General features: G+C 53.4%; 6 protein-coding genes across 6 annotated transcripts; 2 read left to right on the top strand and 4 right to left on the bottom strand.

Annotated features, from left to right (window-relative positions):
• Positions 1 to 1,970: 1,970 nt before the first annotated feature.
• J4E83_009229 (uncharacterized protein) lies at positions 1,971 to 3,685 on the top strand (the record flags this gene model as incomplete). The annotated part of the gene is made up of 2 exons (XM_049336118.1): positions 1,971 to 2,050; positions 2,188 to 3,685. 2 exons carry the CDS (start codon positions 1,971 to 1,973, stop codon positions 3,683 to 3,685), a joined length of 1,578 nt encoding a protein of 525 aa, XP_049184682.1.
• Positions 3,686 to 4,395: 710 nt separating this feature from the next.
• J4E83_009230 (uncharacterized protein) lies at positions 4,396 to 6,258 on the bottom strand (the record flags this gene model as incomplete). Its single annotated transcript, XM_049336119.1, has 1 exon — positions 4,396 to 6,258. The coding sequence occupies one exon, from the start codon at positions 6,256 to 6,258 to the stop codon at positions 4,396 to 4,398; it is 1,863 nt and encodes a 620-aa protein (XP_049184683.1).
• A 1,392-nt stretch (positions 6,259 to 7,650) lies between these two features.
• Positions 7,651 to 9,143, bottom strand: J4E83_009231 (uncharacterized protein; the record flags this gene model as incomplete). Its single annotated transcript, XM_049336120.1, has 5 exons — positions 7,651 to 8,066; positions 8,115 to 8,435; positions 8,485 to 8,706; positions 8,762 to 9,065; positions 9,117 to 9,143. The coding sequence occupies 5 exons, from the start codon at positions 9,141 to 9,143 to the stop codon at positions 7,651 to 7,653; spliced, it is 1,290 nt and encodes a 429-aa protein (XP_049184684.1).
• Positions 9,144 to 10,914: 1,771 nt separating this feature from the next.
• On the bottom strand, positions 10,915 to 12,396 carry J4E83_009232 (uncharacterized protein; the record flags this gene model as incomplete). Its single annotated transcript, XM_049336121.1, has 1 exon — positions 10,915 to 12,396. The coding sequence occupies one exon, from the start codon at positions 12,394 to 12,396 to the stop codon at positions 10,915 to 10,917; it is 1,482 nt and encodes a 493-aa protein (XP_049184685.1).
• Positions 12,397 to 12,984: 588 nt separating this feature from the next.
• On the top strand, positions 12,985 to 14,056 carry J4E83_009233 (uncharacterized protein; the record flags this gene model as incomplete). The annotated part of the gene is made up of 2 exons (XM_049336122.1): positions 12,985 to 13,092; positions 13,145 to 14,056. The coding sequence occupies 2 exons, from the start codon at positions 12,985 to 12,987 to the stop codon at positions 14,054 to 14,056; spliced, it is 1,020 nt and encodes a 339-aa protein (XP_049184686.1).
• A 1,286-nt stretch (positions 14,057 to 15,342) lies between these two features.
• Positions 15,343 to 16,889, bottom strand: J4E83_009234 (uncharacterized protein; the record flags this gene model as incomplete). Its single annotated transcript, XM_049336123.1, has 2 exons — positions 15,343 to 16,331; positions 16,391 to 16,889. 2 exons carry the CDS (start codon positions 16,887 to 16,889, stop codon positions 15,343 to 15,345), a joined length of 1,488 nt encoding a protein of 495 aa, XP_049184687.1.
• Positions 16,890 to 17,046: the final 157 nt, after the last annotated feature.

Here is a 17,046-nt window from a genome sequence, read left to right on the forward strand (position 1 = left end):
GTTTGATCGATTCCGATGGGTGCCGGGCTCTTGCCGAGTGGGTCGCGGGTGGTGGGGCGGCTTCCAAGAACGAGGCTTATCATGCCAGCCCTGGAGGAGCCTCATTCTTCTTCTTCTGCGCTGGGAAGCTGCGTTTCGCCAGGGACTTCTTTGATTCTTTTGAAACACCCTACAAAAATGATAAAGCATATTCTGTTCAGTATCAGGATAGGCCCATCTAGCTGGACGCTGTGTTTCAATGACGCGTTGCATCATTGACTTTCTATTAGCGTCATGGAACCGGCTGCAAGCTTCACGCACAGAGCCTCTGGTTCCCAGAAGTGTGCTGGTTGAGATGCATGTCTGACTGCTCAGTGATCTCCATACAAACGATAAATCTGATGCTTGACTATGGCAGTTACTTTGCGAAGCCGTCGAACGACTTCTGACACTCCACGAGCGAAGCGAAAGATCAATGCCGCACCTAAAACACGCAAGCCTTCAGCAAGGACGCCCACCCGGGTAGATACCGAAGACTACCCAGTCGTCATCGCAACACCCTCAGGTTTTCCTTTTGAGCTCCAGCCTGCAAAGTATGGCCTCATTCAAGAGCGTGTTTGCGACAGCTTGTATGCATTGGTAGTCCAAGCGATCCTATGGAACCAGACTCGGGGCCAAATGGCACGTCCAGTGCTCTTCAGTTTACTCGTAGCCTATCCATCGCCAAATGAGCTCTCCACCGCATCTCTTGAAGATCTGACAACAATGTTGCAGCCCATTGGCCTCCACCGGATTCGAGCGGCTCGCCTTATAGCACTGGCTGAAGCCTGGCTTTCCGCCCCTCCATGTAAAGAGAGAAGGTACAGGAGGTTACATTATCCTGACCATGGATGTGGTGCAGATGTCAAGCCAGGAGAGATCTTAGGGCCTGACGACGATAGAGAAGGCTGGGAGATTGCGCACCTGCCGGGCATGGGCGCGTATGCGCTTGACAGCTATCGTATCTTCTATCGCGACCGCCTGAGGGGCATCGAATCTACGAGCGGTGTTGAGCCCGAATGGAAAAGAGTTGTGCCGACCGACAAGGGTAAGTTCTGACTGTACGAAGTGCATGTGAGACATATACTGACTTCGTACCCCTACCTCTGCAGAGCTGATACCATATTTGAAGTGGAGGCGGGAAGAAGAGCGTTGACGACTAAATCGCGCGAACAATACACTGTCTCTCCATTCGTACGGCCTGACAGGCCGCTATCAGACAATTTTGAGCGTACAGGAATGTTCGTATTTACCAGAAAAGCAATGCTAGCTCGCACAGCAAATCGTCGAGACGCTGTCATGTGCTTCGTCCTGGCGCGCGCGTTGACAAGTCGAACCACCATTTCGGAAACCGAACAACAAATCACCACCACCGCTACCCCGCCAAAACGCTCTTGTAGGAATCTGGAAGTTCTGAGCGAGCCGAATCGAATTAAACATGCAAGCGTCACCTCTCTGACCACCAAAAGATTACTGGCGCATTAGTTGCTTTTCATGGTTGCTACAATGTAAGCTGTGCGACAGTAAAGAGCCAGTTAGGAAGCCTTAAGCGACGTACGGGAAAACGTTGAATGCAAGGCGTACGCCCCAACTTTGGCCAGATCGGCTGCGGGTAAATGACGACCCTACAAGATCTCTCATCCAAACGACAACGGCCGTAAGCATCGTTAACATACCTCGGCGTCGGCGCAGCAATGCTACCACGCGGCACAGAATGCGTTCACCTCGAATCGCTTTACGCACCAAAATAGAGAATCGGGGAAGTGACGATGATGAAGTGAATGGCATAAGAGGGGCGGGTGTATCGTCACTTCTGCGTTTGGTTATCCCGTGCTAGGACGCGCCTGACCTTTGTCCCCCTTCCACGTCGAGGCACGTAAACAGCAAACTCGCCTAGTTCACGCGACTACTTACCCCACAACCTTCGTCGCGAACTGCCCAGACACACCAACATGAACGTTGAGAAACCCTCCAGTACGCCAATGGCTCTAGAACCCTTCAACATCACCGACGATGAAGAAAAGCGGGCTCAGTCGACTATTGGTCCCGAGACCACCTCCAGTCCTACTACAGCGCCTGGAATTGCAACATGGAAGTTGGTGTGTTTGTATATCAGGTAAAGGTACCGCGAAAACCAGTATGATCAACTAGCTAATGCGCACCGCGTAGTATATGTATCGGCCTCTTCCTATCGTTCCTGGATACCTCAATCATCGCAACTGCTATATACACAATCGGGGTAGACTTCCAGTCCTTATCCAAGGTGAATTGGATCGCATTGTCCTACACACTCGCCTACATTGGCTGCACCGCCATCTTCGCAAGCCTCTCTGATGTAATCGGTCGCCGCAACGCCTACTTCGCCGCCTATGTCATCTTTCTCGCCTTTTCAGTCGGCTGTGGCTTCGCTCAATCCCTCGAACAGCTCATTGCTATGCGTGCGCTACAGGGAGTTGGTGGCTCAGGCTTGTACTCAGTGGGCTTCGTCATACTGGGCGAGATCAGCCCGCCGCGCGTGATCGGTATGTTGGGCGCAATGGCAGGAGCCATTATCGCGATGTCGGGAATCCTGGGGCCAGTGCTGGGCGGTGTCATTACCAGTTACACATCCTGGCGATGGATTTTCTGGATCAATGCCCCGATCGGAATCATTCCGTTGATCCTTTTCGTACTGGTTTGGTCCAACGACGCCCTCATCCGCGGTGTCAGTCGTCGCAGATTCAAACAGATCGACTTCCTAGGCTTCCTTCTCTTGGTCGCTGCTTCCGTGCCCTTCGTCATTGCATTCCAGCAAGCCGGCATCCACGTCCTCATGAACAGCTCCATCTGGTCGTCTGCCCTCTTCGTTGCTCCGCTCGTCGTTGGTGTGCTCTGCTTCGCTGCGCTCTTCGTTTGGGAGTGGTTCATTGCAAGACGTTGGCCTGACGCGATTGCTGCGCTCTTCCCAATGCGACTAGTCAAGAACCGAGTCTACATGTCAGCACTCGCCACGACATTGTTGATAGGCTTCCCTTACTTTGTCATCATATACTCGCTGCCGACGCGGTTCCAGGTCGTCAACGGAAAGAGTGCGCTTGGATCGGGTGTCGCTTTGCTGCCAATGCTTGGGTCCTCTGCCATCGGATCGACTCTCGCTGGTGCGGCGTCGAGTAAGAAGAATAACACGTTTGCGGTCAACGTCATTGGTGCTGCCCTCATGCTTATTGGAACCGCAACCTTGTCTACACTCGATAATACTTTCGCCCCCCAAGCTCGAGCCAATGGTCTACAGGTTTTCGTCGGCTTAGGCTTCGGGTTGACAGTCAGCAATTCGACTCTACTCGCTGGCATTGAATCGGAGCCACGCGACACCGCAGTCGCACAAGGCCTGATGGCGCAAGTGCGTGTGCTAGGGGGTAGCGTTGGTATTGCTGCGTCAACAGCTATCCTGGGCATTAAAGAGCGTCAAGAGCTTCTCGACTCGCTGATTGTAGAGGGCGCGCAGTTAGAGTCACTTGCTGAGTCTATGCGGACCCTTCCTCCCAACAAAGTTTTTGCTATTCGCCAGACATACTCAGATGCTTTCAACGAGACTCTTGTGGCTTGCGCAGTTATCAGCGGTGTGGCCCTCCTGGCGACGCTCGCAGCGTGGCGGAAACATCCCACTGCTATGAGAAATAGAACATAGCATTTGGTCGGATGATGGGTAGTCTGCGCGCCCATGCGCACGATGCAAGGAACTCGTCTAAGTAGAGAGATCTGAAAGACAGGAGTCTGATATTTCTTGTTCACGCGAACTGGCATGACTTTGGGAAGGACTGCATCAGTCACAGCAGGAAGGGCTCTGTCCCTGCCGGACCAACCAGGGCTCTGTCTGTGGGGCCAGCTACTCAATTAGGAAATCTTTGCAAAAACCGTGGACTGCGGTGGAGAGGGCACTGTGGGTCGCTGCTCCCGTGGAACAGGACTTGATTGGCCCGACAGGGCTAGATACCCGATTGGGAAAGTTTTACAAAAGCTGTTGATCGCGGCGGGGAGGGCTCTGTGGGTCTGCTGTCCCTGTGGGCGGGAAGCTGATTGGCCAGGTAGGGCTAGCTACCTGATTGGGAAGGTTCTGCAGCATCTGTAGATCGCGGCAGTCTTGGCAGATAGGGCCAGGATCGGCCCTGTGCAGCCTATCAGAGTCCTCCAGGCAGGGCCGTCTACACGTCCCAGCCTCCTCTCTTCTCTCACGACATCAAGCTTTGAGCAACCGGTGCAGCACCACCATGATAGTAAAACAATATGTGTATTTTGCAATCTACATCAATCTCCGATACTATTGTGCCATACAGGAAAGGACTGAAGTTCTGAACTAACGAGAACGCTCTCAATCTTTACGTACTCACATGTCTACATCTAGGGCTCCACATCCATCATAGGAATCTGATCCTCATTCTTCGCCTCCGCCAACCCCTCTCTCTTCCTGGGCGGTTCCTCTGGCACCGGGTTTTGATCCTGCGGCGGCTGCGGCATCTGCGGCACCATAGGCTGCAAGTTCGGCGGCGTAGGCTTGAGTCCGTTGGCGAAGATCTCATTCGCAATCTCCATCCCCAGAGGCACACCACCGATGGGGTAGTCACCCTCGATACCCTGCCTCGTACCCCTAGTCTTGTACCTGATGTCCTCTGGGTTCTTGAACAGAGCAGCGCCCGCGTCATCGACGGCGTACATGTCTTTCTTCGTGGTAGGCACCAAGATGTCCTTTGCGGCCGCAGCGTCGAAGCGCCAGTGCACACCGAGGAAGATGCGCGAGATGGCATTTTCAAACATCATCTCCCAGCACGAAGAGAACTGGCGGGGGACACGGGTGCGCACGGTACCGGGTTGATCGGTGATCTCGCGTTCGAGCATGTAGGGTTGGCGGAGATCACGGCTGATGCCGTTGAGCTCGTCGGATACAAAGTCGATGGCGATGTTGTCGGGCGCGTCGTCCTGCCAGCTTCCGATGCGGCCGTTGTAGTACCTGCGTACCATCTGGAAGGCGGCACCGCCGAAGGTGGCGTGTCCAGAGGGGTAAGCGGGGAAGGGTGGCTTGAAGGGAAGGGCATCTGAGTTTGTAGCTGGGGCGCCAAGGGTAAGCCAGAATGGGTCGCCACGGTCCACACGCGTAGGGTCACGAAGAATGTCGTCGCGGACACCGGAGAGCGGGCGCCAGAACTCAAATTCCCACTTCTCCTTCCAGGAGAAGACGCCTGCATCGGCCAAGGCTACGTTGACCAGCGCGAGGAGACGAGCAAAGTCAGCGTTGTTGGCTTCGCTGGTCAGGGACTGGGGATCCTTCTTGTATCGAACTGCAATCTTGCGGACGATCTGGTTGTACAGTCTGGGTGGGGTACCGATCAACTTTGAGCCGTCGTAGGCCCACGTCATTCCCTGGACGGTCTGGTGAGGAGTGCGCTTGGTAGTGTTGAGGGCAGGTGCCCCGCCCATGGTGTAGACTTCACGAAGTGCATCATCGTACTCCGCCTGCTCGTCAGACATGGATCGGATGGCTGGTGGGTCAGCAAGGATGTGCTCGCTCTGAGTCGCGAAGCGCTTGGCCCTCGTGCCATAGAAGGGACCATGGTACTGGCGTCTGGGGACCTTTGGACCATTGGGGTCGTTGGCATCCTGGGGGACGAGATCAACAGGGTGGGTGGGCTCATCGTCGAACTTGTAAGGGCCGACTGTTGGGTGGTAGCCTTGTTGACTGGCACCTTCAGGGTGGAAAAGCAGCTCAAAGAACTTCATGGCTACTGCCTTACCGAAGGTGAAACTGGGAGAAGCCGGATCGACGCCCCCTGGTGCGTTGGTTATCGACTGCTGGATGATGTACTCGAGCTGATCGTAGGTGCTGTTGGCAATGGAAGCGGGAACAGGAGTCACAGCAGGCCTCATGTACAGCATGGACAGCATCGTGAAAGCTGCTCCTGCTACCGCCTGCTGAGCATTGTCTGCGCCAGCTGGATCGGGCAGGCGGTACTTCTCATCTTCGGCGTCAAGGGATAGGAAAGTCTTGAAGTTGGGAGAAGGCTTGATGACGAAGTAGGTGTCGTGTACAGCCAGCTGGAGCATGCCTAGAGCTCTGGCGGAGATTGGGGGTCCAGTTTGGGGGCCATCGAAGGTGTGTGTAACGCGGTTGAGATCCAAGCCGACATGGTTCCAGTAGAGGATGTAGTTCTGGTTGTCGGCCTCGTCTTCAACTTGCTGTGGAAGCTTAACGGGAACGAAGGTCGCCATGATGAATATGTTGGTGTGGAAGGATATGAAAATTGGTGAAGTTGTAGTTATGATGAATGTGACATGAGCCCTGATACTTTATACCCAACGACCCCAGGCCCCCTCATCGCCCGCGAGATCTGTCCATACCTGGGTTATTTTCTTCTTCTCCCAAAATAACCCAGCTGACCATCAGGTGAACACCCTCCACGATAGGAACCTGGCCACATTCAGGCAGAGGAGAAGGCAGACTCTGAGCCACGCCGTTACAAACCGATGCGAAGGACCATTGTCGTGGAGTAGAGATACTGCCAAGAGTCAATGAAGTTGTCGCGCCATGCAGCCACTGGCGGGAGGATTACGCTTGGCGCGAACTACTTGTGACGAGTGAAGTTGCTTACCGACGCGCTGCGGAGAGGCTGAGTTTGGCTGCTGTGAGCGGTTGGTGGTCAGATCTGACGTACATTTCAGCTGACAAGGGGGTCCGTGATCCAGCCTCTCAAGTCTCTCAGCCAATGCATTCATGTTACGAAGCTTAAAATCGCCATAGGTATTGCTAAGCAGTATATATCCCAGAGTGTATGCTGTGACTCTGGTGCCTGTTGACGTACCATTGGGCTATGACATGTGCGAGGGAAGCCTCCGGTGGCAGTGTTTTGGACCCGAACTCGATACGAATGCTGTCCAACAGCAATACCGTTCATATGGGAACCTGGCTGACGGAATCTAATCAACTCCAACTCCGGGGACTGCCTGTGATGGTTAGTCGCAGCTGGGTTGACTGCTGGCGGTAGGGCTGAGGGAAGGTCGCTTGGTACAGTCAAACACCTTGGATGGATTAACGTGATCAGCCCAGCACAAAACATTGTGACCCGACGCCCCATGGCTGAAGGCAATGTACCAACAGAGAATGTCGCAATGCACCTGACAATATCTAGCACTCATGTCGCGAATCCAGGGGCGGTGTATCTGACCTCTGAACCCATGAACCCGGCATAACACGAACGCTTACCTCAGCTTGGTACACACGTGAGTGGGTGCGCGCAACTCCTGGGGAACTTTCGCGCACGGCAGAAGGATCGTATCAGAGGAGGCGTTCGCATAGACGCATCTCGGTCCGCCACAGATCTTGATCTGGCCAAACAAAGGACAGAATTCCCACCTCACCACCTCACCAGATCTCCTGATGTTGAGAAACGATAGAGGGAAACAGCAGTTTTTTCTGAGAGCGATAGGTGTGTGTGCAAAAACATGACTAGGAAAGTTACTGCAATAAGCACATGTGGTCGATAGAACAAGTGAAGTTAATTCTTATCCTACCTACTAATTCGCAGCGGACAACGGGAATGCCAAGCTTCCATGCTCAGGATGTATTGCGCATCCCATAGCCATCAGGCGATGGAAGGTGGCTTCTTATTTGGCCTCCTTCAATAATGCCTCCATGGTAGCGTCCTTCTGACTGACGCTGCCACTTCGTTCCGCAGGCTTGAGCTTGCCGGAGGCTGGGCCCTCGCTATTTTGAGCAGCGTTCTTTAGCCGCTCGGTATCTTCAGGGTTTGTGTCCTGCTTCTTGACGTCCTTCTCCTCATCGTCGCTGTCGCCAAGGCTAAAGGGGTCGTGGTCATCGGGCTCTGGGTTTGGTGCGACTGAGGTGAGAGGCTGCCATTTCTTGCCGCTCGATTTACCCTGGCTGCCCTGGTTGTTCGGCGATGGGTTGCGGTACAGCGCATCGACCTCGTCAACGGGTCCGCTCTGGGGCGGAGAGACGGGCGTGGGCTTGAAGAGGTCGGGGTTGGCGTGCGGGCGACTCGACGATCGCGGGCCAGGGCCTGTAAGTTGTTAGTAGCTATTGCACGTGCGTGGTGCTTCCAGCCTACCCTCGTTGTCTCTCAACTCGAGCTTTGCGAAGTCGTCGCCAATGACGCGGTTGTCAGCGTCGTAGCGGTTGTGGTCTGCCGACCTTCGCTGCTCCGCTGACTTGCGAATGCCATGCATCTGGTCTGACTGCGATGGGCCGAAGTTCTGCCTCTGCTGTGGTGGTGGTTGCCTTCCCGTGTATTGGACATTGCCGTACCTGTCGTACTCTTCCATCTCGCCGCTGTCGAGCTTCTTGGTGAAGTTGCTGATCCACTTTGTGACGGTTTGCTTTGTCTCCTCGAAGCCCTGCTCGATGTTCTTGCGAATCTCGGGGAGGTCGTCTGCGTCAGTGTTAGTAGCTGCACAGATGTTGACGTCGCGTGATCGTACCATCGAAGAAGCTGTGCTCCCGCTCGGGCTCACCAGGCCGTTGTCGCTGCCCCTGGCCACGCGATCCGTAACCGCCCTGGCCCTCTGGACCGCCTTGACTTTGGTAGTGCTGAGCCAGTTGTCGCGCATATATCTCGTCCTGCTCGAGCTGACTACGGGGCTGCGGGCGCGGCGGTTGGGGCGGAGGAGCCTCCTCGGCCTTGAAGTTGGGATCCGACATGCCTGCGCTGGTTAGCTATACCCCTCACAACCATAAACCAAATAGGCAGCCACGTACTCAGCAGCGCGTTGAAGGCAGGCTCGACCTTGCCTCCGCTGGCCACCAGGACCGCCTTGACGACATTGGGGTCGACGTCGGGGAAAGCCTCAATCAGCGTGTTCTGCGCCTGCACCTGGGGGTCGACTGGTCGCGGGGGCTTCTGGGGTGGGATCTCTGTGGCTTCCTCGTTGAAGCGCACGCCGGGCTTGGGCGACTTGGAGGCTGGTGAGGGTGAAGTAGCATTGTCTTGGGTCGAAGCTGCCGGTGCATCGTTATCATCGTCGAAGTCGAGCTCACGCGCCGTAGTCGGGCTCTCTGGAGGCTGCAGCTATTAGTGGGGGCTCCCATCCTCATTCGTCTCTTTTGCGCTTACCTTTTCCGTGCTAGTTTTCTCTGACATATTGGCTATTGTTCTGTGTATAAGGAGAGTGGTGTGCGACTTGTTGGTGATTGTAGAAGGCAGTCGCGGTTGTTGAAGCTCTGGGCTCGTGAATGCCGCGCAGTGGCTCGTGGCTTGGAATGTTCCACTGCCACTGATGACGTTTCGCGCCAAGTGGGGCACCATCAACTCGACCAAGCTATCCCTACAGACCTTCAGCATTCACTCCCATCCCAAGTGTGCATCGAGAAAACCTCTCTGAAGTCACCACTCCGATTCCTTCTCAGTCATGTTCGAGCTTCAACAGTTGCATCTTCCATCCAGCTGTATACTCAAAGACTCGATAGGCCACCCGTCGTAGCTGACATTGGATACCATGTCAACAATAACTTCTCTAGTAGTATTCGCAAAGACAGTCGCCGCTCTCGATAAGCTCGAAAGCAATGCCTGCATTCCATACATCCAACCGGCCATCGCTGCCGGTTTTGCATTGCTGCGCCACCCATCAGGCATCCAGCCACCCTCGCTGTGTGCCGTGTCTCGGCACCATCTTTTGTCTTTCGAAGTCTCTGGAGCTGCTACTGTCGTTCATGTCAAATTCGTATCCTGCTTCAATATGTTAGTCGATGCACAGGTGATCCAAGATGATCATGAGTATGTGCCCATGGAGCCGTCCTCACCAACAACTACTGACAATGCGCAGGCTGTACAGCATCACCAAAGCCGCGTATACGCGCCTGCCACGTGAGCTACGCGACATGATCTTATCTAACATTCTCACGCAAGACTACCGAGAAACAATCTACGTCCAGCAGTTCCACGATGAATTCAAAGAATTCAAGGAATTCCATGGCCGCTTTTATGGGGATAACAGATTAGTCTGGGAAGAGAACAGCTCACCTGAGCGCTCGAGGCCGCCCTGGATTTCGCTCTTTTACCCGCCTTTCGCAGCGGAGATGATTGACATACTCTACGAAAAGTACCCGCACTTCAAGATCAGTACGCCGACCAAGCTCCCAGAATTTCTCAGCGCGGACATGTTCGGAGCGGGACGTACCCCACGCGATGCGAAGCTTCCTAATATAACTATCAAGGGATCATTAGATAAGGGAAGCTCCGACTCTGTCAGCGTCAAAACACTCGCATCCGATTTGAAAGCCCTTTCGGACTGCCACTGGGCCCCAAACTTTCGACTCGACATCACCTTCCGCACCGAGCTAGGCATCTCCATTTTCAAAGCCAGAGCCATACCTCGTGTGGCACGGAAAATACAGAAGATCTGTCAAATAATGCGTCCTTGGATTGTTGCAGCCGAGGAACGGGGTGCGAAAGTGTACTTTACGATAGCCACCAGGCGTGCGGGACAAGTTCACAGCTCGGTTCGGCCGGAATACACGACGTATGGATGCTTAGATGGAGAACGCGACATGTTCTATGCTGAGAAAGAATGGGTGAAAGAGCTGAAAGGAACTCTAGGTCCAGAGTGCCAATGGTTCCGGCGGGAACGACCTGGACATACACAAAGAAAAGACATCTTGAAGCGATCGAGGCCGAAAGCTTATGCTGTGGCACACTTGATCGGGGCTGCATGGGGTTTAGTCTTCTGCATTTGCTGTTACCTACCCGCAGAGGCAAGGGAGGACTGGAAAGATCGTAAGAGAGAAAGAAGTGTGTTACCGAGAGCTGTGTTACGTTGAGGTGTCATCGTACAACAGAACATCATATCTGCACTATCATTGGGTAAGTTTTAGTAGAATCAGAGTGTCTGGTAACGGATGATCTATCAGATTCATCATTCAGATACCTGCATATCGGTACGACCACGAAAATTGCACTTCTCCAATCGTTCTTGTGTCATCAAAAAGCTCTTGGGGAACCACTCTGGTTTCCCATCCATACTTCCAGTTTCCATCATCTTCACCAATGCCTCCGCAGACTTTAAACATAACACCATACCGTGGCCATTGAACCCCGCGGATATCCACAAGCCCTCTTTACCTGGCACCTCGCCCACAAACGGTCGTCCGTCAGCCGTCGCGCCCATAATTCCTGTCCACTCCTGTACCACGCGGCGCGATGCCTCTTCTTTAGACGTCTCACCCCAAATCTCGGCGCCGAAATACCCAGTCAAGCTCTCGTTGAGGTACTTGGAGATCTCTGGGTTCAAGGTACTATCGTCAACCGTCCCGTACTCGCTCGGACCGGCCTGAGGCAGACGGCCCAAACCACCACCAATAACAATGTGCTGTCCTCCTCCTGAAAAGGGCCGAGGAATCATGTACTCATAGCCATCGCGGTAGATGAATGAGTATGTAGTCGGTAATCGAGGTGGCAGCTTTGTCGAGGTTCCCGGTCGTTGTGCGGTGATTTGTCCACGCATTGGCACGATGGCTCCTTGCAGCTCTTTCATAATGTAGGGTGTATAGCCGTTGGTTGCGATGATGACGTTCTTTGACGTGATGGTGCTATGCTGGGTACATACATCCCAGCGACTACCACTCTCGCCTTCCAATTTCGCCGAGGGACGGATGCCGTGGACTGGCGTATTCGTACATAGCTGCAGTCCTTTCTTGACACACTCCGTGAGCAAATTTGTCGTAAAGCGATATGCGTGGATTTGACCAGCTACGTATTCGAAGGCGCCTGCCAGCTTCTCTTTCGTTCCTATCGTTGGATTGCTGTTTTCCGCTGCAACAGAGAACTTGTCTTGTACGCTCGCGATATCTTCATGGATCTGGTACCATGCAGCATTTCCTACTTCCTTCTCCTTCTCTTCTGCATCAATTCGCAGCATCTGAATCGCCATCTTGCCCGCTTCAAAAGTAGATTTATCGTAGATAAGATCGACCGTGTTACAGAACTCACTCTCGCAGTTCAAACCCAATTCCTCCGCCATACGATGCGTCTCAACGATGTTGGCATATTCTAGTCTCGCGATCTTTAATGCTTCTTCTTTGCCAAGCTCTTGCACATGGTGGGTGTAGCTGCGGTAGCTTGCCGCTTTGGTATGTCCGCCGTTGCGACCCGTAGCGCCTGAGCAGACTTCACGTGCTTCCAACATCACCACGCGCGCGTCAGGCCAAGTGTTGAGGATATTATAGGCGGTCATTGTGCCTGAGATACCGGAACCGATGATTACATAGTCGTAGGTATGTGTAGCCGTTTTAGCTTCTGGTTCGGTAACATTTGCAAGATGGGACTTGGGGTCGTGCCAGTACGAAGGCAGTGGATTGGCGATGGGTGGCGCGACGGGGATGCGCGCTCGTTCCTCCATGTTAACTTTGGCTCAGTGGTGGCTTCCTCTTATTTTGAATGGGTTTGCAAAGAATCGTCTTGTATCAAAGATCATGAATAATTACAGCGCTGAATGAGAGACTTGTTCATGAAGATAGAGACGGAGAGGAGGTGATATGGTGGGAGTGGGGCGCGCATCGGCTGTACCTGCTACTTTGGGAGCGTCACTTGCCAGCGCGATACGTGGGCAGCGACGAGTGTCACCTCCAAAGATAACCAATTCCACGTTCTGGAACTCCACGACGCTTGGTAAGAGACCTTCTGTCTTTTGGTGCATGCCGGCATTGGAAAGCAAAGAGACGACTCATCCGAGGGTGGATTCGCTTTTCCTACTCCAACGCTTATTGGCGGATGCTTCGGGCGAATGATGTCCGGCAACAAAGTCGTAAAGATGGATGTCTCGAGACAGTGACTGCTTAGCACATATCCAACTCCAATGCAAAGACTATCGCAAATTTCTCTGCACATCTCACCAAACCCTCGTGACGGTGCTACTGCGACGAAGTCGAGCTCTACCCCGCCCAACGCCGATCGCGGTGACCCCTCAGCTGCACGAATCAACACCAACATGGCAAAGACCAAGGTCGTTGTAACGCGACAATTGATTGATGAGGCGCAAAGATTGCTCGATGCAAAGAAGGAAGATTTGGAAGTCGTGCAATGGCAATCCGAAAAGGTGAGTGTCCGTCACTGGCGATAAAGACGGGTTGCTGACGATATGCATGCAGCCATGTCCGCGCCCATGGCTTCTCGAGAATGCAAAAGGTGCAACCGGAATCCTGGTTATGCTCACAGATAAAGTCGATGAAGAGCTATTAGAAGCAGCCGGACCGCAACTGAAAGCCATCGCTTCATTCTCCGTCGGAACCGACCACGTTGACCGAAATGCGCTGAAGAAGCGCAACGTACGCCTCGGCTACACACCAACATGTCTCACCGACGCCGTAGCAGACCTCACCATCATGCTCATTCTCATGGCCCAAAGAAGAGGTGGAGAATCGATGACGAAAGTCGCAAAGGGCGAATGGCCTCAGATGCCGTGGCATCCACTGCTCATGACGGGCCCGCAGATCCGAGGATCTACTATCGGCTTCTTGGGATTCGGAAGAATCGCCCAGGCTTCATTGCAGAGACTACTGCCGTTCGGGATCAAAAAGGTCATCTATCTTACATCTCAGCCTGGAAAGCCTGTCAAAGAGGATCACTTTGGCCTTATCAAGAACGCTACTATCCCCATCGAGCCAGCGAACAGCACAGACCAGCTCGCACAAGAGAGTGATGTAGTCGTTGTCGGCTGCGCCCTTACGCCAGAGACGAAGCATCTCGTAAGCACAGGCTTCTTCACGATGATGAAGAAGCTCGCCGTCATTGTCAACATCGCGCGAGGCCCCATTATCGACACTGATGCACTGGTGAAGGCGCTGGATCAAGAGCAGATATTTGGTGCTGGATTGGACGTGATTGAGAATGAGCCCAATATCACAGCTGATCACCCGATCTTGAAGCAGCCAAGAGCTGTCCTTGTACCGCATATTGGAAGCGCTACGATTGAGACACGTGTACAGATGGCTACGGAGAGTGTCAAGAATTTGCTCGCGGGGTTGTCAGGGGAGGCAATGGTAAATGAACTGCAGTTGTAGGGACATGTGACAAATATAGAATCACTTCACGTCCAGCTTATCTCTGGCCATACTACGTGATATTCCATCGATGCATCCGCTATGTGGTACCACGACGACTCCACTTCAATCTTAGCAACGCCCCATTTCTCCCAAGTGTGTTCTCCTTCCAGCTTCATGCGACAACCTCGTTCCACTCCGTCGCCTACAACCGAAATAGCAAAGCGGCCACAAATCGTTCGAAGAAGTTCCGTCCATCGTATCTCTGCAGCCCGGCGTAGGCGATTGCAAAGACCAGCCAAATTTCCAGCAGGGCTACGAACACCCAAAGAACAATGGTCACCGGATCCATCTTGACACGGGGAATATGCGCGGTGTTGGTGTAGTAAACCGCCGAGGTATGAGTGTGACTACCGATGTCGAGGTATTGAAAGGTTGATCGAGGGCTGCAAGTGGATGTTGATAACCCAGGGACTTTCTGCGGTGGTTGTTGATATGATCCAAGGTTGACTGTAATTGAAGATCTGTACCTACAGCTGGGTTGATGTGGCGAGGGGAAGAATTTGCGATGCGCAACGCGGCTGCTTATGGTAAATGCTTTCCCGAGAGCTGTATGGATATTGTGGCCGTGCTACAGAGTACTTTCAGTGAGAGAATTTGCTAGGCGATTCCCATGACAGTGAATGCGAGCCGCCACTTCCATGGCCCTTCACTATCTCCATTTTCTCTTGATGTGACCAATTTAGACAGACAGACAGCAGCAGGTTGCCAGCGATCCTGCAAGTGGTATCAAGAGTTGAGGGAACGTGTCGTTCGTAATGTCCACCATACCATCTGAGGACCTCGGGAAAGCGTTCAGTATGGTAATAAAGTAAGGTCGGAAGCGATACTAGTCGCGATCATTGATAAAGCTCGTCCTCGTGCGGTCTCGATCAACCATCGTCTTGCGAAATCAGAGCACATGAGCAGTTACATGTAATCATTTGCGTTTAAATCGCCAGCATCGCGCGCGGCTCAGCGGAATACCTTGACATCCGCCTTCTTTGGGACTTTCCATATTTAATGACACTGATACATCGCCCAGAGTTCATAGCAACAAGCAACGCATTCGATATATTGGACGCAAGTTTCTAACGAAATGACGGCGGTCGTGGTTGCGTAGGTTTAATGGAGCTCACCCCTGCACTAGCCAGTTTGGGTTTGGACGATGTCGCCCGCACCCGCGGGCGTGGACGCGTCCCAGCCACCCACCGACGCGCCCGCGATGTCTTCACGCCCGTTGCTCCTCACATTCGCGCCCATATGTATCAAAACAGCTTGAACCCTCCCGGCACTTGCGTCTGGAAAACACCCGTTGGATCGTACTTCCTCGCCACTTCCCTAATCCTTCCCAACTCAACTCCGCCATAGCTTCCCAGCGGATCCTGAAACGATGCTGCAAAGTTGAGATACTTGTACCGATGGAAAACACCCTCTTCCTTCGTCAGTCCCTCCACTAGCTTTACCAGATCCTTCAAAGCTTCTTCGAAACCATCGGTAGCGGCAGCGTCTTCAAATGTGAAGATTATCTGCAAGAATACCAGATCCTTCTCTGGCGTTTCGCCTGGTCCAAAGCCTAAGCTATTGGCCGATGCGCCATTGCGAGGGGGTGCAGGAAGAGCCTGGAATGTTATCTCCGCGACTGGTTTGGCGTAGGCGTACTGTGCTGCAATCTCAGGTACGATCTGCTTCCACAAGGTGTGAATGCGATTAATGATCGTTGGTGAGACGGCGAAAGAGGTCGTTGCCCAGATGGTGCGCTGAGGATTCGCGGCTACTTGTCTCGATGCATTCCTAGTATGCTCACTAATGGGAGCTTCAACCATGCCATTTACGACTTGCGGCTTGGTCTCGAAGATCGCCTTCAGTGGCCCAGGCCTTTGCGCTGGCCGTGTGTACCACATGATGCTCACTGGGGTGAACGTCGCTGCCGTATGGTTGTATCGTACAGTGACCCAGCCCGCTGCATATGGGTCATATTCTCCGAGCTTGAACTTGGTAAATGCAGAAAGCAAAGGCGTGGTGGCGTTGGGCCCGAACACGATTCTTCCACCATAGATAGGACCAGCAGGGAAGGATGCCAAGTCAAAGCGCGAGACTATGCCGAAGTTGAGCTGCCCTCCTTTGAGCGCCGCGAAGAGGTCAGCATGCGATGTCGCATTGGCATTGACAATCTTCCCGCTGGCGAGTACGACCTCGAAGTTGACGATGCCGTCACATGCCCATCCACGCTCTGGGCTGAAGAAAGATATGCCACCTGCGCGTTGTTGGTTAGCCTCCTAGTTTCGAAGATTGGTTACAAGAATCTCAGCTTACCTCCAGTCAGGAAGCCAGCTGTTCCCACGACGCCGATGCGGCCTCCAAGTACCGTCAGATCCCGCTTCTCAGCCTCGTCGTATACGTCCTGCCACAGCGCCCCCGCACCAACCCTCACGACTTGATCACCTCGCGCAACTTCAACCTTGTTCATGCTCTGCATGTCGATTGTGACGCCATCATCGATGTTGTTGAAGCCAACGTTCGCGTTGTGACCACCTCCTTTGATCGCAAACTTGGTGCTGTTGCTCACTCGCAGAATATTGATGGCGTTTGCTACATCTTCTGCGGATGTTGGACGGACAATGCACGATGGTCGCAAACGAAGCTGAAGGAATGGATATGATTGGATAGATGCGTTGTAGGTTGATGCTGCGGGGAAGAAGGTGCGGTTGGGAAGTACCAAGGCCAAGTCTTCACATGAGTTGCTTGGATAGCCGTACGCAGATGCTGCGCCGAGCAAGAAAAGACTAGCTGAATAGAGGTCGAGAAGACGCATGTTGCAGAAGGATGAGGTTGAGACACTTCACTGGCACTACCACACAAGACTCTAGCTCCATTTTAAGCTTTCTCGACACTTCTGGCACCCAGCATTCCAGCCGGTGCGGGAAACCATCACACCATCCCACGGGCACTGTAGACCTGGAGTGCATATA

Source organism: Alternaria metachromatica (genome assembly GCF_023757995.1).
Source record: "Alternaria metachromatica strain BMP 0045 chromosome Unknown scaffold_31, whole genome shotgun sequence".
NCBI classification, from domain to species: Eukaryota; Fungi; Ascomycota; class Dothideomycetes; order Pleosporales; family Pleosporaceae; genus Alternaria; species Alternaria metachromatica.